This window comes from Anarrhichthys ocellatus, unplaced genomic scaffold (assembly GCF_004355925.1).
Source record: "Anarrhichthys ocellatus isolate YVR2014 unplaced genomic scaffold, GSC_Weel_1.0 scaffold19, whole genome shotgun sequence".
NCBI lineage: Eukaryota > Metazoa > Chordata > Actinopteri > Perciformes > Anarhichadidae > Anarrhichthys > Anarrhichthys ocellatus.
Window position 1 is genome coordinate 2,712,867 of NW_022280049.1, and position 25,940 is coordinate 2,738,806.

Here is a 25,940-nt window from a genome sequence, read left to right on the forward strand (position 1 = left end):
GCTTAAAACAGAACTTGTTTCCCTCCTGTCTCTTCCTTGTAACTTGAGGATGCAAATGGCTCCTCATCTCCAAATCATGCCCCCCATGATAGGAGAGACCCTCGTGCTATATTTAGACCACTTGTGGCCAGACAGACTTAGCGGACACCGTCATTGGCCAGCTGCCCTGTCACTCACTGTAACAAGCGAGTAGAGGTGCTTTAACAGTTTACATTAGAGACTGTACCCTGTGCCAAATTTAACCACAGAGGGGAGCGGGGTGTTTGAGGGAGGGCAGGCCGGACATGGTTCAGAGTGGGTCCAGCAGGTTATGTGTGTGTTGTGGTCAGTGGGAGACCCCGAGGCCTGGATCCTGATTCCTGCCTTCGCTGTATTTGGAAACGGAAGACTGAGTCGGTGGGTTTGTCGGTGTGGAACAGAGGTTGTGGCCGGCAGAAGTCCACTTTTCCTGTCCATTCAAGGGCATTGCTGGGGGCCCAAAGATCAGCTTTGCACTGAGGCCTGTCGGCGAAGCAGGCGGCCTCATGGACCCTCGAAGACGCGTAGGGCTTCACTGCATGGGATGCATAAGCTGACAAGGTGGGTTTATTCTGTAAATGTGACTTCTCTGTGAAGTAAAACCTTTGTGGATTGAGGTGTTTTCGGCATTATTTATTTGTTATTTTCTGATGTTCATCATATTATTATCTTTTGTCATTGAGGATTACAATGTCTGAGCGGTTTGATATCGTTTGTTTAAAATTGCAACCCAGTCTACAGGAGTTAAAACACAAGCTAGATTTCTTAGTGGTGGCTCCCTAAACATCATTTCACCAGTAAACAGAATACATTATCCTTCGCGGTAGCATACTATGTGTGCTGAATGTGCTGCCCTGCTAGTGTACAGTACAGCCATCAGAAGTATATATATATATATATATATATAAAATGATGAGTTACAGTAGCTGATGGTACCGATATGACTCAATTGTTTCTAGTTCGCACTTCCCCCACCACTGCCTGGTGTTTCATTTCACCTTGTGTGTGGATCATGTTGCTGTGGCCCGAGCCATGCAGGCCAGGAGCCACAGAATCGTGACTGGAAGGTGCCTTCCCCCCTGTCCGCACTTGCCAAATATATACCCTCCTAAAGTAAATATAATCCTGTCTGTGTCGTGGGAAAAAAATACTACCTGCTCAGCAGCAGAGTCCCCCAGTCGTACACTCGGTTAGCAGCTCGGCTCCTTAGAGAATCGTTTAGTCTGAGCTCTGCTGAACTATTTTTGGCCTTTTTTTTTATGTATCTCAAGTCACAGATCTGAGCTCACACAGCCATGGGGGACTGGAACCTGCTGGGAAAGCTGCTAGAAAAAGCCCAGGAGCACTCCACTGTGGTGGGGAAGGTGTGGCTCACCGTCCTGTTCATCTTCCGCATCCTGATCCTGAGTGCCGCCACAGAGAAGGTGTGGAGCGACGAGCTCTCGGGCTTCACCTGCGACACCAAGCAGCCGGGTTGTGAGAACGTGTGCTACGACATCACTTTCCCCATCTCCCACGTCCGCTTTTGGGTGCTGCAGATCATCTTTGTGTCCACGCCTACGTTGATCTACCTGGGACACATCGTCCACCTGGTGCGGATGGAGGAGAAGCACAAAGAGAGGGACGAGCAGAGGGAACTCGCAAACCATTCAGACAAGCAGGCCCTTGTTGTGGATGCTAAGCACAAGAAGCCTCTGGTGAGGAACCAGAAGGGTCGAGTGCGCCTGCAGGGGGAGCTCTTGCGCACATATGTGTTTAATGTGGTCTTTAAAACCCTGTTTGAGGTGGGTTTCATCGTGGCTCAGTATCTCCTGTACGGCTTTCAGCTGAAGCCCATGTACACATGTGACAGGCTGCCCTGCCCCAATGTGGTAAACTGCTACATATCACGTCCCACGGAGAAAACCATCTTCATCATCTTCATGCTGGGAGTTGCTAGCGTGTCTCTGCTCCTCAACCTTGTAGAGATCTACCACCTGGGCTTCACCAAGTGTCGCCAGGGCATCACCTTCAGGAGACGTAATCGGTCCCCTGTGAGTCTCCCCAAGGAGCCCAAAGAGGCTGCGGTGCCATATGCGCCGTGTTACGAAGACTACTTCCACCAAGTCCAGCCAGCATACCCGCCTGTACCGAGCTACAACCTCTCCCCTCTGTCTGAAGGCACAGACTCGTCCTGCCACCCCTACCACACCAAGGCGGCCTACAAACAGAATAAGGACAACTTGGCGGTGGAAAGGAGCAGCAGCAAGCCAGAGGAATGTGACCTAAAAGGAAAGAAAGGAGCGGGATCAGCCCCTGGTTCACCTACGCAGGCCAGGCCCGGCCGCAGTGCCAAACACAGCAACAACAAGACTAGAATAGATGATCTGCAGATATAAGGGGGTTTATGTTTCGGTGAGGGTGTCTTAAAATGCTGTGAGGGGATCATATGTTGTTTGGAAGCATTCGTACATGCGGAACTGACTCCCCTCTTTAAGATGGCACACGTTTGACTCATTCCAACTCAGAGGGGAGTGACATTCAACAGAGAAGCTGCAGGTCTACAGTAAGACTGTAGGTCTAATCAAATATCGAATGAGCTCAGACCTCTTGAAGGAGGTTCTGCTCCACTGAGAAGTGTCCCGTAGCTGGCTGTTCTTTTGAAAAGCTTAATTGGATTTCACATTAGACAGTAGCATTAATGATATGCGGTACACATTTTGTGACAACACCATATTTCTCAGTCAGTGTCTCCACTATTCACTATTGTCACAGAAAATAAAAACAAATTCAACAGAAAGATACAGTCTGCTCAGGTTTTATATGAATGTGAATGAACCTGCACTTCTGCGTATAAAGTTGTCCGAACTTTGGAAATAGAATCCAGGACAGAAACTTCTTCAGCTCTGGCTTGACCTCATTTGAGGGAATCAGATAGTTAAATTTAACTTCCCTTAACTGTTTTGAGCATAGTTCACTTGCTTAGACTTGAAGTGGAAAGTTGTGCAATACCTGACAACACATTGGACACTAGGATCTGGTGTACCTAATTCCAGGAGACGTCTCAAAACACATTGCACTGCTCTCCGGAGTTCTGCCTCTTTTTATTGCGACAGCCATGCAAGTACATAATTCTAAGCACATTGTGTTCATCCTTGTTTGTATCTGTGCTTGTGCCGTTTGTTTTTCTGTCAAGCACTTGGTGACAACCATATTTGTAAAACTGCCTGAAATAAATCTGTCTTAAATTTGCAAAGTAAACAGTGTGTTTATAATAACTTCATCAGGAAAATGGCGGATCATCTCACTGGGACTCATGTTGCCACTGTTATTCATATTTCTCAAAAACAAGATCACCTCAGGAGTAGAAACAATGACATAGGTAATATTTAGGTTCAGTAGCTACAACATGTATATTATAGCTCTGCATCTGAATCTTTTTTTATTTTTGAAACACTGAATTTCTGAAATTAGAATCGCCCGGGTGTACTTTGAGTCATCAGTATCCACCCACAAACATGTCACCCTGTTCAAAACGGACGTGCTCGAGCAGGAACAAACATGTCGTGTTAAGTCTTTGCTGTCTGCATATCCCCACACACGCACATCTTAATTTTACACACACGTGTGCCGGGAAAACGCAGCACACGGGCACCCCTGGTATGGAAACCTTGAAATGAATGACATAGCATGTTCATGACGAGGAAGCTGTCTCATACCTTTTGACTACATTCATCATTTTGTGTGAATGCTTAATGTGCCAAGGGAAGAACAAATATACTTTTTATTTAACTTGTATTAAAGCTAAAAAGATAAATGACTCTTTTAGCTGAAGTTTAACGATGTGTTGAGATATGTGTGAGTGTAGTCTGTGCATACGATTCCGTACTTTAGTGTGTTGCTGGGCCATGAAACAACGTATGTCAGATCTCCCAGACAAAACTGTCGGGAGTGTTATTTGAAATGTATGGCCCCATAAATCAGGAAGTAAACCAGAACCTCTAATTCTAAAGAAATGTCACATAACAAATGAGAATAAAACACGATTACCCAGAGTTATTTTAAAGCATTCATCATCTCAAGATGTAATAAAGTGATCATCTCTGAGAAAAGGGATTATGAAATGCTGACAGATGAATTGATGTGAGTTATGAGTAGAGCTGCATATCCAGCACTTTGAAATACAATCCTTTTCGTGTAAGGCCAGCATTTGAAATTGTAGTTGCTTTGTAATATAAAGGTTTCTATTTTGACTGAATCACGGAATGAAAGTATGTGATATGTTAGCATTAGATGACATGATGTCGTTTTCTTTGTAGAAAAGCTGCCATGATGTTGATCAATGGTGGCTTTCTTATTACATAGCTCTGCAAGTGAAATTAATAGCAGCATCCTCAGCTCTGACACATTTTCGACTTTACAAGAATAGTGATCTCACAGGAGTTTGGTGGAGGGAGGGGCTGAACATTCTGTTTTCAATATATGCTATCAGTGTTTTCTTTGTATCCTCCCCGTGACTTAGAGAACAATTGCAACACTCTCCCCACTATATACAGTAAAGTTAGTGAACACTTTTGAACTGGTTAAATGAATTGTGTCATTAATAAAATAATTTAAGACATGGGCCTTAATTTAAACCATAATATCTTAATGAATTAATCATTTTCACAAAACCACCAAATCGCATTATAGAATTAACAATATAGACTATTAGGACTACTCTCTCACTTCAGGAAACAAAAAGTATACCCACATAACCCTAAGAGATAAGGAGCTAATTAGATAGCCTTCCAATTACCTTTCAGTTAAATTAAAAACTTGAATGCGCAAAATAGATTATGGCATAATAAAAAACAACACAATATACAATGCGAAATTGAATACAGCAAAGCACCTACACAAACAAAAAAGAATTAAAACTCTCAATGTCAGTTATGATGATGATTCTATAGTATATGGGGCTTAATTAGATATATTTAAATACGCAGTGTAACTATTTGTAACCTAATCAAGAGAGTCCAGACTGAGGACACTTTTAACTTCTAAATGTCGATACTTTTAAAATACAAGCTGTACAAAATATTTAGCGTTTGATGAAGTTGTTTCTTTTGTGCTGAAGCCATTACTTATCCTCTCAAAAGCACCCGGGCAGAGTTACATGGCAAATAACAGCACAGATTATTACAATGAAGCGCTTCCTTGGTTATGTGTAATGTAATAAATGCATGTGCCCACATGAGAATTCTATAACTTTATGCGGTTTTGTTCCCTCTGGTGCAATGCTTTGCATTATCTTCCACTAGTTGAAGCACAGTCCTCTACTGCCCTCTCTCTTTACTTTTACTCAAACACTGACATGCTGCTCATCTGAGGGTTGTATCTGCTGTGTACGCCATCTGCTGGGCAAAGGGTATCCACGAAACAGAGACACTTCAGTTTTTTGTAATGCATAAATAACTGAGTGCATACAAGTGAACATATATTATGATGCATTACTGTATATCTGTCTATTTATTTTCAATTAGGATATATTCATTCAAAGAGTCTATACTGAATGTGGAATGCATTTTAGGATAAGAAGGGCACGGAGAATAGAATCATCAAAATGTTGTAGTGTTTATTTATTGCCTGATTCAAGTAAGTTCAGCACTCTCTGGCCTGTTTTTTCTTCATCACACTCACGCTATCACCCAACCTGCTAATGTGTGACAACTGACAAAGAGCCAGAAGCAAAGCCTGCCCTTGCAGCAACACAGCTTTAATAAATATCAGCCAAAAGGCAAATGAGGCCTCTGATGTTTGCTGACTGAATCAGTCTGATTGCTTGCAGGCCTGTCACCTCATCACCAACACCAGCCTAGTTAAACTCAGTGCTGACTGCACAGCTCCAACAACATACCAGAAAACACAGTATGTGAGCTACACTAGAGAGCATGTTGAAAAGAGACTCACAGGGATCAGAGGGAAAAGAACAGAAACATCTGATTTCTGTTCTTTGTTTCCTCCAGCCTCGCTCCTTTTACATCACATGCTCCATATGTCTTTATGAAGCAGGTTCATTGGGCAGCTTTTCCTGCTGAGTTGCAGACACAATTAATTATTTCCAAAAAAACAAACATTCAACTCATGAATGTGTTGAGTTAAGAGGCACAGTGGTGGACATACTGCGCTTGTTTGAAATAACATGTAGAAGATAACAGCAATTCCACAATGCCATCTTCTATGGCTTGCAAACTTGAAGACTTTTACATTTTTTTTATATCCCGAAATGCTCTCCCTATGAATTTTCATTATGTTAGTTGACTTAATATAGATCGTCTTAAGACATTGCTCGCATTCTTGTTTACTTATCATTTCTGCTGAGCTGCTGGCTGGCTCTTCCTACAGGTTTGAATGAAGGTATGACATACTGCTTTTCTGAAAAAGTGTGGGGTTCACATCCCCTGTGTACCCCCCATAAACTACGGCCTTGAGACTGCTTGTATTATAAACTTTAAAAGAAATAGCATATAAGAAACCCGAATTCCACCACATCATGGCATGTTTGTATCATTAATGTAACGTATTCCTAAATTGGAATATCAATAGTAAACGTTTAAACATTTCGATGCACAACTTGACACGTCAAAACATTAAAAATCTGCATTGTGTTTTAGTGAATTAACAAAAAAAAAAAAAGGCTTTCGAAAATATGTAAACTGTGAAACTAAAAAGTTACATTTTCAAGTTTATTTGAGCATGAGAACCTTTTCATCTGCATCACTGAGAACATCCTCAAATCTCCAAACATCTCCGAGTACAAACCATTCCTTTCAATACAAATTGATCTCGCAAGAATTTTCGGATTCAAAGTTACAAAAATTTCACTGAGCTACATTACACACACTGAAAATTAAGGACAGGACGTCGTGCAATCTTTGCTCCACAACACAGCGTGAAAGTTAAGCACATTACGAAGAGTCCTCTTTAAATGTATGCTGATAAGAACTGAAGTCTGAGGACTGAATGATGAATTCAGCACTGCAAATTCTCACAGAATGGATGTAGAGCATTTTGGAATCAGATTCTTTATACATGAACATGACAAGGACATACAGTGCGTGTGCGTGTGTGAAAACGCATCATCCAAAACCAGATCCCCTAACTGTCTGGTTGGTAGAGATGGCGCTTTGTTTAGTGCTGGAGCAGAGAGGGGGGGGGGGGGGGGGGGGGGGGGGGGGGCGGGGGGCTGCGGATCCATGCCTCTATCTGCCCATCTCCTCCAGTCTTATGAGCTGATAAGCACATGCCTTAATCGTCTTTGCCCTTCCCTTTAGGTGTGCCTTCGTTCCAGGCCACATAAACAAACAAAGCCAAAACCACATGCACAGCGAGCACTGCAACGATGGCCGCATAGAAGTAGCTGTCAGAGCTCGACATCTTCATGGAACCTGGGAAAAGGAGTGGGAGAAGAGTTAACAGGGATGAAGAGCAGCTGCAGTACAGTGACAAACGTGTCTACATCGTCTTACATGTGAAAATTAACTCCAATTTAAAACTTGATTTTATGGCCATTAGAAAAATAAGAGTAAAAGCTGTTTACTGTTAGAGAGTTTTCTATATCGTTTATGCTGTGCTACCTCAACCTTTAATATCTCCAGTTTTATAAGGTCAATATTATAAACCATTGAGTACGCTGTCAGACTTGGATTTATGGATTTAGGCATGTCAGTAAATAGAATACCTACCTATGATCCCTAAACATTTTGTAATTTGCCACAAATAGACTCTCTCGTCTGGTTAGATTATATTATATATTTATATGGTTTCTCAATCAAATGTCAGGAAAATGTACTGTAACCCAACACACTGGTGGACTCGGGGGTAAACCGCTCCTCTTGGTGCCCCCGTGTTTGAAAAACAACGCTGCACCAGTGCCCACTTCACACTTCTCTTGATGCACGTGTGTGTGTGTGTGTGTTCCGAATTGCACTTATAAATGAGCCCTTCTCTCTTGATTTGCCTCAGATGTTTTCTTTAGATACAGTTACTTGCAGCTACCTGGATTGATGTCCGTTGCTTTGTCGGGTATTCTGTGTCGAGGTGGTGCAAGTATTCTCATACATGTCTAGTATCTTCACTGTCACTTTATACATCAATAACACTATCTATAATTACTTTTTGTCCACATCACATAAATTAGAACAACTAAATAAAGTTATCAATGAAATGAAAGCCACTATTCAGACGATGAAGTTCTGCGTATGATTGTCTTGATTTGTTATTGTTCTGATGACAGTTTCATTAACAATGCAGGGACGAATCATGCAAACCATCTCTTTGCCTTACTGTTGCTATTGGAGCCAATAAATTGGCTTTACTATTGGCTGATATTCGTATTTTAGGGCATTTTATGCCGTGTACGATGACAGGAAACGAGAACAGAGAATTTTTTGTGATAATTTACAGACAGTAATGCCATTATAGTTTTTCCACCACAAAGCACTGTTTTTAAATTCCCATAGTTATGTTTATATATAGCGGAAATATTGTAATTGGCTTTTAAACTCCAATATCAATATCTGTATTGTCCTAACTAAAAAAAAAAAAAGAGAATCCACATCAGTCAGACTGTGGGAATTACCTGGAACGAAAATAAGAGCTGGAACAAAGTGAAGAGGGCATATCCTTCCATCTGAACTAGTGGAACAAAATAAAGGTTCGAGAGCTGACTTTGCTCTGCTGACACAAACAAACCAGTGTTGCAGACCTTACCCTCAAAGAGGTACGCCTTTGTAGCAAAGTAGAGTCCAATGGGCAGCGTCACCATCAGGAACGTGAAGAACAACAGTGTCTTGAGGGCTGAAACCAGGGAGCTTTCATTTCTGCAGGAGTACAAGATCTGTCAGTCAGCGCAGAGAAAACCCAGATAGTGACAGTACTGTGAAGAAGCTACGGGTTACATGCTAAACACTGATGTGGGCATGTCCCTTGGTGGTGATTAATGCACGTGTTCAAGGATTACACCACATGGAATACAAGTATTTTGTAAACGTGGGCACATGCTCAACATCAAGCGGCACAGGGGGGACGGGTGGTTTTTAAAACAGGCGTCACTCCGCGGAAGCTAAGCTAGGAAGCTAGGTTAGCTAGCTGTTGATTTAGAGTAGATTACGGTTTTCTCACCCCCGGGAATAAGCCGGCGGTCCGGTGTCCGAAGCTGCTCCGACAGATCCGTCCATTGCTGGGCTGATCGGAGACGAGGTTAAGATGAAAAACGGGAAATATAATCGGTTAATGTTAGCGTTTTCCCCGTCTGTGTTGTGTTGTCACACTAGCTCAAATCCCTTCTTCCGCATAGGATCACGGGATTGTCACATGACCACGTTTGACGTCAGTTTGTCTCGCGCGACCAGACTTCAGTGGCAATAGTTGAACCCATAGATTTAGCCTGGTTCATGTCCTGCAGGAATAAAGGATATTTTGGGATAAAATGTATTTCTTCAAAATATGGAACTAACGATCAACTTTCAAGCAATATGTACTTCCTCTGTTTTTGTAGTTTCCTGTGAGGGCTGCAATTTGAAATGTGATATTCAGTGATAAAGTGTTCGGATCCTTTACTTCTAGGCCGAGGAGTAGCAATAAGCCTCAATAAAGTAAAAAAATACTCCATTACAAGTAAGGGTCCAGCATTCAAAATGTCACCCAGGTAGAAGCAACCAAAAGTACAGATGTAGGCTACACATTATTATCAGAATTTCCCCTTGAAAAGTTATATTGTTGTTGCCCATATAGCTATGTTGGATTATTATTAATCCTGCACACATTTATAATAACAAAAACAATCAGATTTTTAAGATTTTAATAACTTTTGTTTTATCTGTAAAGTAACTAGAATAGCGTACAACACTTAATACAATATTACATCCTACTTAAGTACAGTAGACATACAAGAGTAAATGTACTTAACATTTACTAAAGTAATTTTTAATAGATTAAACAGATTAGATTCTTATGAAACTGTAGCCTATTACAACCCGGGGAACTACATTTACAAGATCAAGCATGAATGTATTTCTTGCATTTCAAAAAGCCCAACAAATGTTTAAGGCTCTTATAAATGTATTTTTACTTTCTGTTTTATTTTTTACTCTGTTTGATTGCTTCCTGTATCATAATGCTGCTGAACAAATTTCCCCTTACAGGATTAATAAAGTATCTATCTATCTATCTATCTATCTATCTATCTATCTATCTATCTATCTATCTATCTATCTATCTAATGTACTAGCAAATGATCAAATCAGCATCACATCCCAATTCAGTCAAACTTTGATATTCTTTTTCACAGTTTTTGAGTGAAAATGAAGTCTACAGCTTTTAGAAACGAAGTCAGCAGCTGTACATTCATAACCATTGTCTTTGCAGTCAAACACATCTTATTTAGCTTTTTTAACAGTCAAAACATATTATTCACTGTTTAATTGGTTCCCATTCCCATAACCAGGCTCCAAAAATAACAGCAAAGAAAGGATGGATGTAAACTTGCAAGTTCGTCATTCAACAATCATTTATGGATGCCTTGTGTCATGTAATGTGCTCCTACATTCCTGAATAATTCAACACCGTAGACCACTTCTTGTTTAATCGCAGATGTAACAGAGAACCATTTAGTCCATTTCGTGCCGACTGTATACATTTAGTGTCGTGCTCTGTCTGTGTTTCTGTTTGAAGTCTCGCTGCCGTGGTGTCAAGGAGTGGCACTTTCTGCTCCAGTTGGCTTTGTTCTCACCGGTCCCTCGCTCAGCAGGTTCCCCAAAACACATTTCATTTGAAAAGACTCTCACTACTGATGTGTGTTCAAAATGATCATGTCACTTTCTGTGGCAATTTCACTCCCAATTTGTTACCCAACAAAGAGCACACGATGACATAAACAATGCCTCATTGAATAGTATTCTCTAATCTGTTGCTGGATGAACCACTGAGTGCAATTTTATAAATACAAATTCTGCCTTTTTTTCTGTTTCGTTAGACAGTGAGCACGAGAGTTGAGTTGACTTTTAACACTTAAAACCAAACACAGGTCTTTTTGTTAATCAGTACTGTATGCAGACATCACGAGCACAGATGTTAAGACCTCTGTTCATATCAATATCACAATAAAGGCACGGTTTATATAGAGTAGTAGGCCTGCTGATAATATTCTTAGGAACCTAAAACTTCAAAATACAATATATTTAGATCAGGGAATTCTAAATTAATTTAATTAGATGTTAATATATATACAACATGTACTTCACAAAACAAAGACCTTTTTTTTACAGAAGCCAAGGCACATTATAATGTATGTTTTGTGATTGTACAGACACATATCTTAATTTAATAATTGATAAATAATCATTAAAGCTGGCAATAATTCTAAAAATAAACAGTGACCTTTTTTCATAAACAGGTCATCCCTAATTATTCCAGATCAAAGTTACACTGGACTTTTGTTTTCTCTGGAAACAAATGCAAAACCCAAAAAGTAATTAAATGGTGTATTGCTGTGCGCTTTGGGAATAAAGCATAAACCACAGAAGACATGTTCATCCCGTTATGGTAAGATTATGACATTTAATTAAACTGCATCTAAAATTAAAGCTTGGAAAACGTTTCATTCTCAGTGGAATAACAATGTTTATATCTGGCCAAGTGGTCTTTTGTTTTAATTTCAATACGGTACTAAATGATCCTTCCTCAAGGAGATTGACCTCTGACCTTCCAGAAGTATTTCCCATGGCTCTCTCTGTTTCATTCCATGTGTCACCAGTGCTCTATGTTAAACATGAGGCCCCCCCACACTGCACACCACACCTGTTGTTTTGACCAAGCGACAGTGTCAAAGTGTTGTAACTAAAATGTAAATGAAGTTTCCATTCCAAATGAGAGTACAAATAGAAAACACTTTAAAAATAGTGCTGTGCTGTTCTTAGCTTTGTCCTTCACTTTTACAACTGCTGCTAAAAGTGAGAGGATTGTTATTACCAAGTAATCATGTATTCTTTTAAGTACTGTACTTTATTGTACTTTTTATGCACTTTATACTTCAACTTGACTAAATTCCAGAGGCAAATATTGCAAAATGTACCATTTGTCTATTGCATATATTTAATAGTTAGAGTTACTACGTGCTTTTCAGATATAGTAAGAAATGTTTGATGAGCTACGAAAAAGACACTGTCAAGTGAAAAGTTCAACATTTTGAGAAACATGCGTATTCACTTTATTGCTGAGAACTAGATAAGAAGATTGTTACCAATCTCTTGTATGTATGGCTAACTTAGCTGTATGCTAAACATGGCTAACCTAGCTTAGCAAAAAGACAGGGGGGAAACAGCTAGCCTGGTTTCTGCAAACGTCACAAAATCTGACAACCAGCACCTCTTCAACTCAACAATGAACACATTGAATCTTGTTTGTTGTTCTGCTTTATGGAGGCTTATCCAGACTATTTCTCAGTCAAGACCAGTTGCAACTTTAATCCTCTGTAAAATGTCAATTTCTCATTTTCACACTTCTGTTTGTTGGATTAAACAAACAAGATACAAGATGTAAATACGCTTTAGAGGTACTGGTGGACGCTGTCTCTTTTGGACAGAGCCAAACTAAATAATGTAATATTTAATCAAAAATATATATTATTCAGGTGACATTTTTCAGTGGATGGAGTACTTTTGTTTTTGGCACTGTATATAGCTGATAATATTGTCTTTTTCGAAAGCAGGACTCTTACTTACTTACTCGTAATTAAGTATCTTTTTTGTTCATACTTTTACTTATAAGGTCTCAGTAATTATTCTCCCGCTGGTATCATGGCAAATTAGAGGTCACTGTCAACAAACAAGGAACATTTTGCAGAGTATATCCATAATCTATAATACCCAGTGCTGTATACTATTCAGACTAAAAATAAATGAAAGAAATCTGATACAATAATCACCACATTTCCTGCTGTCATTGGCTTCCTTGGACCCACGCCACCTAAAACCTCCTGGTAGTATTGTGACCCACAGCCCATTGGGACATGTAGGAACGCATCATATGCATGAGAACACAGGCAGCGCTAAACCCGATGCACAAATCCATTAGGAGACTTGCTATTGGGGCAGCAGGCTCACTGTGAGACCCCACTCTGTAAAATGCAATGATGTGCAAGAGCTGTAGAAATTCCTCTGTGCAAAGAGGAGCTGCGTCTGGCTTCATCGAGCGAGACAAAAAACCATCACGGCATGCTATCGTTGGGCCATGCGATGCCTCACTCTTCATGCATTGTGGAAATAATCCTTATCTCACATACCTCTAAGAAGGACAATAAATTATCTCTGCCATCATGTGAATGCTGCAAGGAGCACTGCACATCTCTAGTTAACAAAAAAATGACATGTCTTGTATCTGACATCTGACAACATGATATCATTTGTGATTCCGACACATGTCTAAATGACAGTAAGGATTTATATGTGGCTTGGCTGTAGAAAACTTACCTGAGACTCAGGGTATCGACCAAAGCAAATGGAGCTGACGTTACAGAGAAACTGGGGAGACAGTGTCACATATGTGAAATTGTCAGAATACAGTCACAGCGTATAGCTCTGTCCCTGAACATACCAAAAAAAAAAAACCGTCTCCACAAGCCATTGCCCTTCATATTAAATCACAGGCAAAATGACAGACAGTGTGGGTGGATAGACTAGTCATCTCAACTATTCATCCTAGACTCTGGTTTGTATTTTAGATGTATCCACTGAGCAATATGTTGAGTGTAAACATGACGACTATTCATTTACAGAGACACATATATCTTAATCATAAGGTACCCAACATTGCTAGAATTAGTAGGAAATCAAATGTATTTGCTAAACAAAGTCTGCCTTGTAGTTTGTGGTTCAAACTTTTTTTTTATAATGTCAAAATGGATATTTTGAGTAGCATGAAAAAAAATCCTTTCTGCACTTCAATGCGTAATAATTTACACTCGATATGTCAGACTATTTCCGGGATTTCTGTCCCTCTGCTTCCAGTCTTTACGCTAAACTTAGCTCACTGTCTCCTGGCTGTAGCTTCATAATTAGTGGACAAATACGGGTATCGATCCTCTCATCTTACTCTCGGCCAAGTACCAAAAGAACGTATTTCCCAAAATGTCAAACAATTCCTTGGGAGATAACAGGATAAATAAATACAGATAAAACAAGCATTAAAAGGAGAGAATGAAGAGTGGAAGGTGAGAGGAAGAGGAAGAAGGATGGCCCCGGCATTATTCTGTGACTCGTCGGTGTGGTACAGCCGACTCTGTCATCTTCCCTCGAGCCCCTTTAGCCGCTCATCTGTAGCTGACCTTGCACTGGCATGTGGGCTGCTTCTTTCTTCCACATCAGAGTACTGTGTTGTAAGATTGCAAGCGGGATTGAACAGTTTTGTGCTACATTGCTGCTCTGCAACTTGATAGCCCCTGATCCATCAAGGATTGAGATTCTATAATCGTCCACTGAGGGTTTTGATTTAGTCAGACATCAGGCAGCCTGTCCACGCTTATCTGCAGCAAAGCACAGCAGGAGGGAAAAAAAATCACAAAACTGATATGAAAGTAAATGTTGTGCTGAACATATTTATGAATCCTTTGAATTAGACATGGTGAATGTGCAATCGCTTCAATATTCCAGCCATGCATCATATCAAGAATGCGTCACATTGGCATCTTGGAGCCTCCCTGTGAGGTGAACTGCTCACAGTTTGTTTGCTGGGTTGAAGTTATGCTGGGAGGCTGTCAGAGCTCATCTCAGCTAGGGTGACATGTGCTCAGGCGCACTTGCACTAACACGTAATTACATCTCTGGCTCCTGATGCGCATCATGTCCCCCAGCCATTTCATAAACAAGGAGGCTAGCTGTACTTATCATCTGTTCATCCCCTCTTCAAAATATATACTCTAAATCTTTCAGGGTCTGAAAGGGGACGCCTGGGGCTTTGATCATTTTAGTCCGATAAATTGATCCATGCAATAGTTGAGGCAGTTAAAAGACAGTTTTGTTTACCAGAAAAAAATGACTGAAACTGAGAGAGAATAAAACTTTACAGGCAACAAGGCACATATTCTTCCATTAACACACAAAGTCCGTTTCAGACATTTCTTCACACTGTTTTTTTTTATGAGGGCATCATCGCTCAGAAGACAAGCCTGAGGGTGAACCAGCATCATGGTGAATTAATACAGGCTACATTCCCAGTGAGGAGGAGCCTGAGATATTCATACGCACTCAGGATGAAATACGGAATGCGAACTTCACCTTAGCTTTCACAGAAGCTACAGTGTGTCAGATACAGGGGTACTTTGAAGGAAAACAACCAACCGTTAGAATCTTCCACCATTAATGCTGCATTTAAGATAACAAATAACAAGCTATCCAGTGTGAAGTGACTGAAATACAGACAATTTCTTGCTTGTTAAACAGGTGGTCTGTCTTTAAATAGAGTGCAGGATCACAAAGAGAGCACAATGTAGTGGTGATCAAATGTTTTCCTCTTAACACGAGGGAATGGTGTGTCATGTTCGAAAAGGAAAATGAAATCTTTACAACTAGAAAAATCACACAAATCTTATGAAAGGCACTGGATGAAATATGGCACACATCCACAATGAGGCTCCGCAGAAACTTAATCGAAGTTTCCCAGTAAAACTTCAAGATTATACATTTTTCTCTGCTACATTATTGTTTGTAAAAGCTGGCGTAGGCTTACTCTTCAGTCCCTCTGTGGCACACCTGGAGGTCTCCACGAGGAGCAAACGTGGGAAGCAAAGAGCAAGAAGAATTGTCTTGTATTCTTTGCGGAAGTTTTGGTTTAGCAGGCCATATATGACGGCGTTGAGGCAGCTGTTGAAGTACGCCATGAAGTAGCTCATGACAAAGAGCCACTCAGGTATGTTGGGTGCAACTTTCACTGGGTTTATAGCTACTGCCAGACCTATGAGGTTCAGTGGAGCCCAGCACACTGCAAACAACACAAACACCATAAACATAGTCAGGAAGTTCCTCACATCACTGGGTTTGGTCCTTTGCTCCGGTTTAACTCGATGTTTCACTTGAATCACCAGCACCCATATCCTCATGTAGCAGTAGGACACCACCAGCAGGGGGATCAGAAAGTGAATGACCACCACTGAGATGGTGTAGTATGAGCTGACCGTCTGGGCGAAGGTGCAGGAGTAGATACGTGGGTCGTACTGCAGCGAGCCAACAAAGAAGTTGGGCACTGTGGCGAGTGCGGTCAAGAGCCAGGTGAGGCCCACGTAGCAGCAGGTGTTCCTCAGACTGTACAACCGGTCGTAGTGGAGGCTGTGGCAGATGTAGCAGTACCGGTTAATGGCGATGGCCGTAATGTTGAAGATGGAGCCGATGACGCTCAGGCCCATGATGAAGCCGCTTGCCTGGCAGTGCAGGTCACCCATGGTCCAGTCATCATGGAAGATGGCTGTCAGGACCAGAGGGTAGGGGTACAAGGCCACCACCAGGTCTGCTATGGACAAACTCACCACGAAGATGTTGCCTGGAGAAACAGAAGAGGTTTAGATAACAGAACAAAACATGACCCAAACTGGTGAATGATTTAAGCATACAGCAGTCCCTTTTCACTTTCTGCACCGGGTTAGAATAAAGTGGGTTACTGGAGGTTCGACTGTGTTTACCACCATAAAAGAGCAGTTTCATTGTGCCCTCGGTGGCTCATTTTGATGAGGCATTTACCATGTCCTCTCCACTGCACGGATATGGATCCAGGTACATTTGTTCTCACAGTAATTGTTTTTAAAACGAACAGCATTTTTATTTATTCTACTTCTATGGATGGCAATGGTGGTCTGCGGGTCGGTCAGTCTACCACTTTGGTCCAAACTGAAATAGCCTTAATTTGGTACAGATATGCACGGTGCCCAGAGGTTGAATCCCACTGAGTTTGGTGATCAGCTTTTTCTTTAGCGCCACTATGAGATTCACGTTTATGGTTTTTAGTTAACTATATCTTGGGTGGATGACCATAATTAATTGCACTGACATTCATGTCCCCCTCAGGATGAATTGTAATAATTCTGGTGATCAGTTCACTTTTCATCTAATACCATCAGGTCATCAATTTAATATCTCCAATACTTTGGTTTAGGACCAAATACCTGCAAAACTAACAACATTACCATCAGCCTCAGCTGTACTTTGTGTTTTGTGCTAATTAGCAAATGTTAGCATGCTAACACGCTAAACTAAGATGGTGAAGGTGGTATTTATCAAACCTGCTTAACATCAGCATGCAACATGTTGACATTATCATTGGGGGCAAGCTAGAGCCGCTAGCATGCTGTAGAATATACTCTGGTTTCTAAACTATGAATGTGTTTCCCAACACACAAATATATTGTGTCACAGAACAGATTTGTTGTATTGACAGAGTTCTATTTGGCAGGTCGATTCCAATAAAATGCATCAATCAGGCTGTTAAGTTGAGCACATAAAAACCAGGACATGAATGATTTTAGCGTCAGATTACATCCAAACAAGTTCCCGTTCTCCTGAGGCCAACGCTGATGGTTGTGTGACACTGGATGTCCTTGGAAGACATGAATCATAGAAAATGACGTCTAATGTTGTTACAGTGCAGCTGCTCTGGGTGTGGGTCTGGGTGGGGGTGGGGGTGCTGGGGATAAAACAATAAATCAAATTGTAATGCGTAAGATAAAATGATAGATAACAAGAACATGCAGTACAGTGGAGCCACAATGCAATTTAAGTAGTGTTTTGCAAAAGATGCATCAGCTTCCCGTAAATTTTGAGTTGACATTGTGCAATAGAGGGACACACAGGGTGTGTGTGAGTCAAGATTTGTGATGAAGTGGAGATTTTGCCCAAATAAAACCAGCTTTTTCTGCCATTAAATACAGTTAACCCAGTTTTTTACTGATGGAACTCTTTTATATACTTATACATATTTATTTATGCAATCTCCATATAGTGAGTAGCATCAAGCAGATCAAAATAAACCAGTCCAAAAAGTTGATAAATGCTGTTTGTCATGACAAACTCTGCCAGTTTCTCGTGCATCATTACATCACTGGTAAGAATATAAACATTCATGCTCTCTGTAAATAATCTGTAAAGGATTATATATAACGTGCCTCATTTTATCAACATTTTTGTCAGACGTTGAGATTAGTCAAGGGCGGATATACCATAAACTACCTTCTGAAGTTGAAATCTGAAGACTATTGCTCATTCCCACAACAGCTGAAACAACAGCGTTGATTGGCAGATATGATGGAAGTGGATTTAAAACATGTGTTGGCCATCAGTCCTCTGCGTTCGAAGCTTGTTACAATCCCTGCACCCCGGGGAGAGCGCCGCTACAGAATGTCCAATTAGAATTTACTTGACTGAACTTGATTCATTGAATGTGGTAACAAAGAGAATAACAAACAACATACAACATCCTAATTATGTCATTCTATTCCTACCTTCCTGACTGGGGGACTTTTCTGATATGTTTTATTTTTACAAGAAAGTCAGATGTTGGTCTCATGACATATTATTATATTATATTATTATATCAGCACGAGCCATCTCTCAGGCCCACTGAGATAAAAAATAAAAGCATTTTCTCTTTATCCTCGAGTCAGCTCAGTGGACAAATCTGTCAGATTGTGTTTGTGACGCTCACACTGCTCGCTGTGTGCATTTGTCATTGTGCAAAGGTTTGGATCCTCGCTGACATCATGCGTCTCAGTGCTATCATGTGCTCTGGCTGGACAGGGCCTGCTACAGCCTCATAGCTCTCTCTGGCTGAACCCTCTCACCCCGTTATCATCAGGAGGATGAGGTAAGTGCTAAAACACCGCTGAGAGGATTGCTGTGAAGCGGCCAGATGACTGTCTTTGTTTTGTTGGCATCTATTATTAAAACATTGGCCGAACCACTGCCTCTCGCTGTTTAATTAAACAACTTGGCCGGCCCGATGCTTATCACACCCAAACTCACAGCACTGACAACCATTATTGTTTCAGTGTAAAACAGCTGAACAACAACGGTCTCGCCTGCTGACATCTTTGGGAGCTATTATTATCAACGAGTGTGGGTTTAATAGAGCTTAACCTGAATGCTGATTGCTTACAGGCCGTCAGAGACAGCTGACTTGCATCCATCAACGTTTCTGACACCGTTGGCTCTGTAATCATCTGATCTTACAGTACACTCTCACAAAACAGTCGTGTGAAAAGTTGCATCAAGTCAACTGAGTCTTGCTTGAAAGGGTCTCCTTCCCGAGAGTTGAGCGACCACCCTGTGAATTCCCCGAGTGAGTGTCTGTCACATACGAGATTTTGTGGCATATGAAAAATACATCACAACAATACATCAGGGAACTTTTCAGCTCAGCGTGAATGGAACAAGATATGTATGTCACCAGAAGCATGCAGCACACACCAAAATATATCAGACGGAAACAACCTCCCACCCGGCATATAGAGCTGCATATTAATACAGGCTCGGTATACAACATATTTATGGCACATTGCGTTATTTTAGCTGAATAGTTCTGAATAATAATAATAATAAAAGTAGAAGTAGTAATAAAAAAGGGCGTGATGCGGGAGCACAATTAATGAAGATGTATGTGCAAGAGATAATCAAAGCAAAAGGCGAAACAAAAGGCGAGTCATTGTTCAATCTGGTGAGTTGCATGGCTGTGTGCACAACTGTATCTCAAAGGCTTAAGTTCCAATGTCAAACCCACCGTCTGTATCCCATTACTCTCACTGCTCATACAGGAAACGTGATATACTGCGCTTTGATTCACCGGGATATATTTATACACCTTTGAAAGACAGGTGAATTCATAACAATGTGTAGGAGGGATGGAATCACTTGGATCCGGCTGAATATCAGCAATGTGAGGCATATTATGGCCTACAACAAGTGCATAATCCAAAATTTGATTACACTCGACTCCGTCAGTCTTATCATAAATAAGCAACAATAACCTTTCAGCAAGGGCATTAGCGCTGATGAATTAATAGTGACTACTTCATGAACTCGTCTTCAAGGGGCCAGAGAATGTATTCGAAGAAGACTAACATTAAAATGACACAAGCTGCCTTTTGGTGATGCGGCCCGCTATGAGCCAAAAACATCATTGTCATCGTCAAAGGCCGTCTACCAATCAGATCCCTCGTGGCTGAGAAAATAAGGCCCTGAGAGAAAGCAGACCATCAGGACACAAGCAGCATCTGGTCTATCAGCGCTTCACTTGTTCGGCGCAATTCCGCAAAACACGAGGATGATAGTGAATTATGCAAATTCGAAACAGAACAGCCCCCAATTCAAAGGAGAGATTGGATGTAATTTAAACATAACAGTGCATTTACCTTATCTATGTATGGTTTAGTCAAGTAGTCCCAATCTGATAAATTCCTGCCTCCATGCTGACCACATTAGAAAACTAAATGTCATATACTATGTTGTTGTCGGGAAAAGAAGACATGTTTAATGTAGTGTGCTAAGTGATATTCCCCCTGGATCTGTGCTTTCAATTTAAACTGGCTTCTGGTTTGACTCACTAACTCCACTGACTGAACGAACCCCCCTCTGGACACACCGTTTTATAGGTTTTATTCATGATTGTAGAGTGACTGAGGGGATGCGGCCCATGATTTGACAAAATTCAATCTCCAATCCTTACAAACCGCACAGCTCCTGAGATGGAGGTGCAAGCTGCACACACACACACACACACACACACACACGCACACAAGCACACACACACACAGTCAAGCTCATTCTTTCGTTATTACCTCCATCTGCTCCCCATCATCTCTCTCTCTCTCTCTCTCTCTCTCTCTCTCTCTCTCTCTCATGAGTACATTTTCAGAGTGTATTTTTAGTATGCTTAACCCCATTGGGAAACTCTAATGTTAACACCCCATTGGCAGTCCTATGCCATGCTCTACCCTTTGAAGATTCACTGGATAGATCCTTTTACATTTGCACACTTGAAAGAACCTGCAAACCTTTGAAAATGGAACACATGGTACCAGTTCTCTGCAAATACATGAAGATATCAAGGACAAAATCCATCACTCAGATGATGTAGCAGCATCTTAAAACAATGTGCACACATGCATGTGCATTTTTGGGGGGATAGCGGAGGGATATATGGAGGCCCGGCGAGTGTGTTGAAGTGAAGCAGAGTGGAAAGGTCCTGCTGCAGTGTGTGTAGAAGCAAACCAGCAGTCTGAATGGTGTGTAATGGAGAGAGGAGATGGGATGCTTTCAGCACTCTACCTGACACACAGGATTCCACAAAAATATACGTCTGAGTGTAGCCTTTACCTACTGTAAATCATACATTATACCTCAGTATATCACTCATGAGTCCCAGATATGTTATTGTACTCAACCCTTCACAAAGCAGCCATCCATCACAGAAACAGATTTTTATGGTGAACATATCTTCTACAGCTGTGTCCATGCTTTCCTTTCATAGTCTGTTTAAACATTCATAAAGAAAGTGAGGCAAACCTATAAATAACTTGTTAAGAACAGAGAGGAGATTGATAGATTGATTGAAGTATTTGAAATTGTAATTAAAAGCTCATTATTCCAAACACTTGCTGATCTAATCCCGCTGCCTGGTTCGCATGTGCTCATTAGCATTATGTTGTGATCACTGGGTTTATTCTTTTGGCTCAGCGGCAGGCTTTCTTGACTTCACTTTTAATTGTAGAGAGCTGCATGGGTTTAATGGTACATGGGGATTGAGCTCCCGTACCTTTATGTGCAAAGCAGCACAACGTCAAACTGTTTTCAGCCTCTGAAGATACATCTCAGTGTTCTGTTCAATTATTTTTGGAAAAACAAAATCATGAGGTTTGAACATTTAATTGAAATGTCCTTTCTTTTAATTCTTGTGACTAGAGAATAAAATATTCATTATGTGTCTCACGACTGCTTCTTGTGTTATAAACCCAATGGCTTGTATGTTTATTGCTGAGACCTTCCTGTGACTTTTTTCTTTGATCATTTTCTTTGCCACTATGTGCAAAAACAAGCAACAGGCCAAGAGTATCAAGACAATCAAGATGTTATCTGTTTTTTAGATGAAGAAATGGACAGCAACACACACAATTTGCAACCTAAGATATGACTGATAATTACATTTTTTTTTAGGAACCATCGTCAATATTGTCTTTGCAACAGGCAGACACGGCTGACAAAACCTCGCAGCTAAACTGATTGATGCGGCGGAAACTTATTGAGAAAGTTACTGTATGGCTCCACAGCAATGCATGCAGTGGTATCAGGTGCAGGAGTGGTAGTTTTACGGTTACGAGCACAAGTGCATATAGCGTACTGGAATCGGTATCGTTGCTAGATAAATCCATTGAAATGTTTATCTGTGACAATTGGAGAAGAGTTCCAAATTGACTGAATTGACTCAGTCAGTGTTTAGAATACATACTAACATCTGCTTAGTCAGCTAAAGCTACTGCTCATTCGTGAACGAATAAGGCTTTAGCGGCAAAATATATGAGAACTGAATTAAGCAAGGGTGCTTGTGAATTCAAAAATGTGTTATTTCTTCCTTGAAAAGTTACAAGGCCTATTTGCTATATTAATGTACAACATTTTTAATTTGAATTTAATTTGAAATATGAATATTTTCAATCACTAATAACCAAAAAGATCCAAGTGTATTATGTGTTTCTTAAGAACTGGTGTTCTTGGTCAGGGAGTTATTTTTGCTAGTCGATTTTGATGAGGAAAATAAAACCCTGATAGATACAAGACTATTGACCTCTAACTTTGTGTAACTTAGTACATTGCAAGGAAAGGCAGACCCTACTCTCCTTCCTTCAGCCGAAGATTTATCGGTCAGGCTGCAAACAGAATTAAAGAATCAATTGACAGACAAATTTCCAAATGGATGCAAGACACTGGAAATGACAGGAACTAAGTAAAGGCAGGAATTGATTGATGATGGCATATTTGTCAAGAAAGAAAAATGGCATAAGTGACCATAATAAATATCTTCTTCAACAAAATACGAGGTTGTGTTCAACGTAAAACCTGCACAAAAGGGCGCTGTAGTACAACCGCATTTCTCACCATGGTTGCTCATGGGACACCACAGGTATCACAGATATAAGGAGGAATGTGATTTATTTGGGATGGAGAGCCATGGATGAAGCCAGATGGAGGGAAGAAGGTGTTATCATTTATGAAGAATTATGAAGGCAGACAGGCAAAGCTGTGGAAACTCCAGCCCACTGAGACTGGAGGCTCACTTCAGATAGCAGCCTGATTGTCAACTACAGAGCAGAGATCACACGCTACAATTTATATTACATAATTATAGTTATGAATGAAGAGAGGAAAAGCAAGGCATCCCACATACTGGAGGTCATTGAGACAGAGGTTTTTTTCCTCCTTTTGAGCAAATTAAAGAGTCTGTTGATAAACAGATTTTCTAAAATAACAAAACACATTCTTTCACATTAAATTTGATGAAATTAAATGTATTTTGTTCGTCTGCCAGTCCCTGATGTTGACACATTTCACAATTAAAGCTGCTAATTCCATCAGCATATATCTTAGGCTCGATTCCAAAATCAAAATCAATCGTTTCTTCATCTCTCACCTGCATTCCTGAGCTTTTTGTTCATGTACACGGACAGGATGACCAGGACATTGCCCAGGATGTCTACTACGATGGTGAAGATCAGCACGCTGGCCAGTGCAGTGGACACCCCGGTGGAAGAAGCGCTCATCCCGCGGTCGCTCTCATTCCGGGACAAACAGTTCGACCCGTTCTCATCCACCACCTCTCCAAAATCCAGATCCAAATCCATCTTCCCCTCAGGGTGCAGCGGCCATGGTGGGAATGCTCCGATGTAGCCTACAGCTGGAAAGAAATTAAATAAATCTACATACACAAAAAGTCAAGAGGACTTTACTGGAGGGAGTCTTGAACTTTGTGATACTCCTGCTCCGCCTGTGGAGTATAGTGGGAGGAAGACGCGAACTCTGTAGACTGCATGCATGGGAATCTCAGAAGTTAATTTCAAAGGTGATAAAAGATGCCAGGAGCTCGTGTTTCACTGCCGTCCTCAGTGTGGTCCCCTTGAGTCACCAAGGCTCTTCCTGCGCGCGGCGGCGTTCTGCCCGCGAAGGCTCGTCCAGAAGGCATGTGAGCGGAGTGCGAGGCTCATTTACAGAGCGACAGAGAGTTGTGTTTGTTGTGTGTTTTTTTTTGGGCGCATTAATAAAGACAGTATCTGTGTGCAATTCTGTCTGCAGGCAGGCTTGAGGCGCTTGTTAAAAAGCAGCCAGTGAGCTAGCTGTTTCCAAACTACAACTATAGTCTGCAATCTTTGTGTCCCGACCCTCTTCTCTGTAGGCGACTAATCTCATCAAATAACAACACTGAGATCCGACTAAATGTGGGGTTGTGGAGAGTCGTACTAAGGATACCGTAGCTTATTAATTGTGGGGTTCACAACTTGTCAATGGTCTTACTGATCTTCATTAAAACGCAGAGCCTCTCCTTCCATGTGCATGGAAATGGCGCCTTCAAGTGTCCAATAGAGACGTCTGCAGACAAAAACATACGGTTAATAATTTACAATTTACAATTGATTCATTTTATGAATTCTGCATCACTAATGTTATATAAAGCTCTACATTTCGTGCATTTATGCAATAATAAACCAAAGTGGGCAACTGACCCGGGGAACCCAAAACCGCAGGTTCAGTGTGTGTTAGCTGTTGGGGAATTTACAGTTAAAGTACAATATTGACTTGGTTCTGCATCATTACGTAATCTTGTGGCCTGGTGCAACCCCGAGTCAAAATCGGATTCTATCACTTTCTTTATTTTGTTTTGTGCTCACATGGTGCATTTTGCCAAATAGTTATGTTTAATCAAATTACCACAAATAAGCTGACTGGTTTGTGTACAGACTATAATTATGTGTGTTTGAATTCATCCGACTATTTTTGAAAAGTTATTGTGTGGAAAATGTTGACATAGTGCGGACAGAAAACTATAATGGAGAGAAAAAGATGCTTTTCCAAATTTGCCGTGAGTGTGGTCTGACAACCATCATGTGAACACACACACAGGGAGGGTACACAGTGGAGGTTTGACCTACTGAGACTGAGCAGAGTAACATGACTGTAACATGACTATCTCCTGACCGCTGTGTACAGCCTTGTTATTTGCTGGAGAAAAGAGGAAGAAGAAGACGAGATCTCACTGTTTTGCTGCCTTTTTGTGGTTTCAGTGTGGATGATATTTACAAAAACTGAAATTAATAGTGTGGATGCAAGTTCGATTCCTCTTTGTTTACCTTTATGCTTCCACTAGTTACTGTGTTTAACGTCACATTGCAATGATTTGTGGGTCATTTCCTTGGGCAAAGTCTGCATCTCATGCTGACTTACAGAAAGGCTTCATAAAGGGCTCAAAATGTCTTCGGGAGAGCCCTCAAACATTAGATGATTTGGCAGTGGGACAGCACTAAACCCTCACGGACTTTACAGGAGCGCGCCTCGAAGTCTGTGAGTCTGAAAGTATGGAGAATGAGATTGAGCCACAAAGAAGGCTGAATCCCAAACCATGGAACAAGGCTCAGTCCAAAACCCAAAGAACAGTTACTTGCAAATTGCTGGAAAGCATTTAGTTCACCAGGTAGAAGGAGAAACCAACAGGGTCACACAAGCACTGTGGCTGTGTGATACAGTAAATTGTGACACGAGTCAATTTGCGTGAGGAAAAACAACTTTACTTTTAGCCCAGGGGATAGATTTTGCATAACTCAGCAGAACGTGACAGGTCTCCGGGAAGTGCCGACATAAACACACTCAACGATTACAACAGAG

At 41.1% G+C, this 25,940-nt stretch overlaps 3 protein-coding genes across 4 annotated transcripts; 1 reads left to right on the forward strand and 2 right to left on the reverse strand.

Moving 5' to 3' along the window:
• Nucleotides 1-27: 27 nt before the first annotated feature.
• Nucleotides 28-3,411, forward strand: LOC116389325 (gap junction alpha-3 protein-like). Of its 2 annotated transcripts, none has more exons than XM_031857949.1 (2): nucleotides 28-579; nucleotides 1,290-3,411. In XM_031857949.1, exon 2 carries the CDS (start codon nucleotides 1,314-1,316, stop codon nucleotides 2,394-2,396), a length of 1,083 nt encoding a protein of 360 aa, XP_031713809.1. In that variant the 5' UTR covers nucleotides 28-579; nucleotides 1,290-1,313; the 3' UTR covers nucleotides 2,397-3,411. The 2 variants fall into 2 exon arrangements, with proteins under 2 accessions (XP_031713809.1, XP_031713810.1); XM_031857950.1 differs by having other exon boundaries at nucleotides 1,296-3,411.
• Nucleotides 3,412-7,209: 3,798 nt separating this feature from the next.
• vma21 (vacuolar ATPase assembly factor VMA21) lies at nucleotides 7,210-9,347 on the reverse strand. The gene is made up of 3 exons (XM_031857953.1): nucleotides 9,163-9,347; nucleotides 8,752-8,861; nucleotides 7,210-7,427 (listed from the first exon to the last, which is right to left on the reverse strand). The coding sequence occupies exons 1-3, from the start codon at nucleotides 9,216-9,218 to the stop codon at nucleotides 7,288-7,290; spliced, it is 306 nt and encodes a 101-aa protein (XP_031713813.1). The 5' UTR covers nucleotides 9,219-9,347; the 3' UTR covers nucleotides 7,210-7,287.
• Nucleotides 9,348-14,992: 5,645 nt separating this feature from the next.
• On the reverse strand, nucleotides 14,993-23,992 carry mtnr1c (melatonin receptor 1C). Its single transcript, XM_031857961.1, has 2 exons — nucleotides 23,698-23,992; nucleotides 14,993-16,569 (listed from the first exon to the last, which is right to left on the reverse strand). The coding sequence occupies exons 1-2, from the start codon at nucleotides 23,906-23,908 to the stop codon at nucleotides 15,710-15,712; spliced, it is 1,071 nt and encodes a 356-aa protein (XP_031713821.1). The 5' UTR covers nucleotides 23,909-23,992; the 3' UTR covers nucleotides 14,993-15,709.
• Between the last annotated feature and the right edge of the window lie 1,948 nt (nucleotides 23,993-25,940).

Excerpts from the sequence above, each read along its gene's own strand:
- LOC116389325 (XM_031857949.1), top strand. The coding sequence starts at position 1,314 with ATGGGGGACTGGAACCTGCTGGGAAAGCTGCTAGAAAAAGCCCAGGAG.
- vma21 (XM_031857953.1), bottom strand. The coding sequence starts at position 9,218 with ATGGACGGATCTGTCGGAGCAGCTTCGGACACCGGACCGCCGGCTTAT. Across the intron at positions 8,862-9,162 it reads CCGCCGGCTTATTCCCGGGG|AAATGAAAGCTCCCTGGTTT; the intron begins GTGAGAAAACCG and ends GTACTCCTGCAG. Across the intron at positions 7,428-8,751 it reads AAAGGCGTACCTCTTTGAGG|GTTCCATGAAGATGTCGAGC; the intron begins GTAAGGTCTGCA and ends TCCTTTTCCCAG.
- mtnr1c (XM_031857961.1), bottom strand. The coding sequence starts at position 23,908 with ATGGATTTGGATCTGGATTTTGGAGAGGTGGTGGATGAGAACGGGTCG. Across the intron at positions 16,570-23,697 it reads CAAAAAGCTCAGGAATGCAG|GCAACATCTTCGTGGTGAGT; the intron begins GTGAGAGATGAA and ends CTGTTTCTCCAG.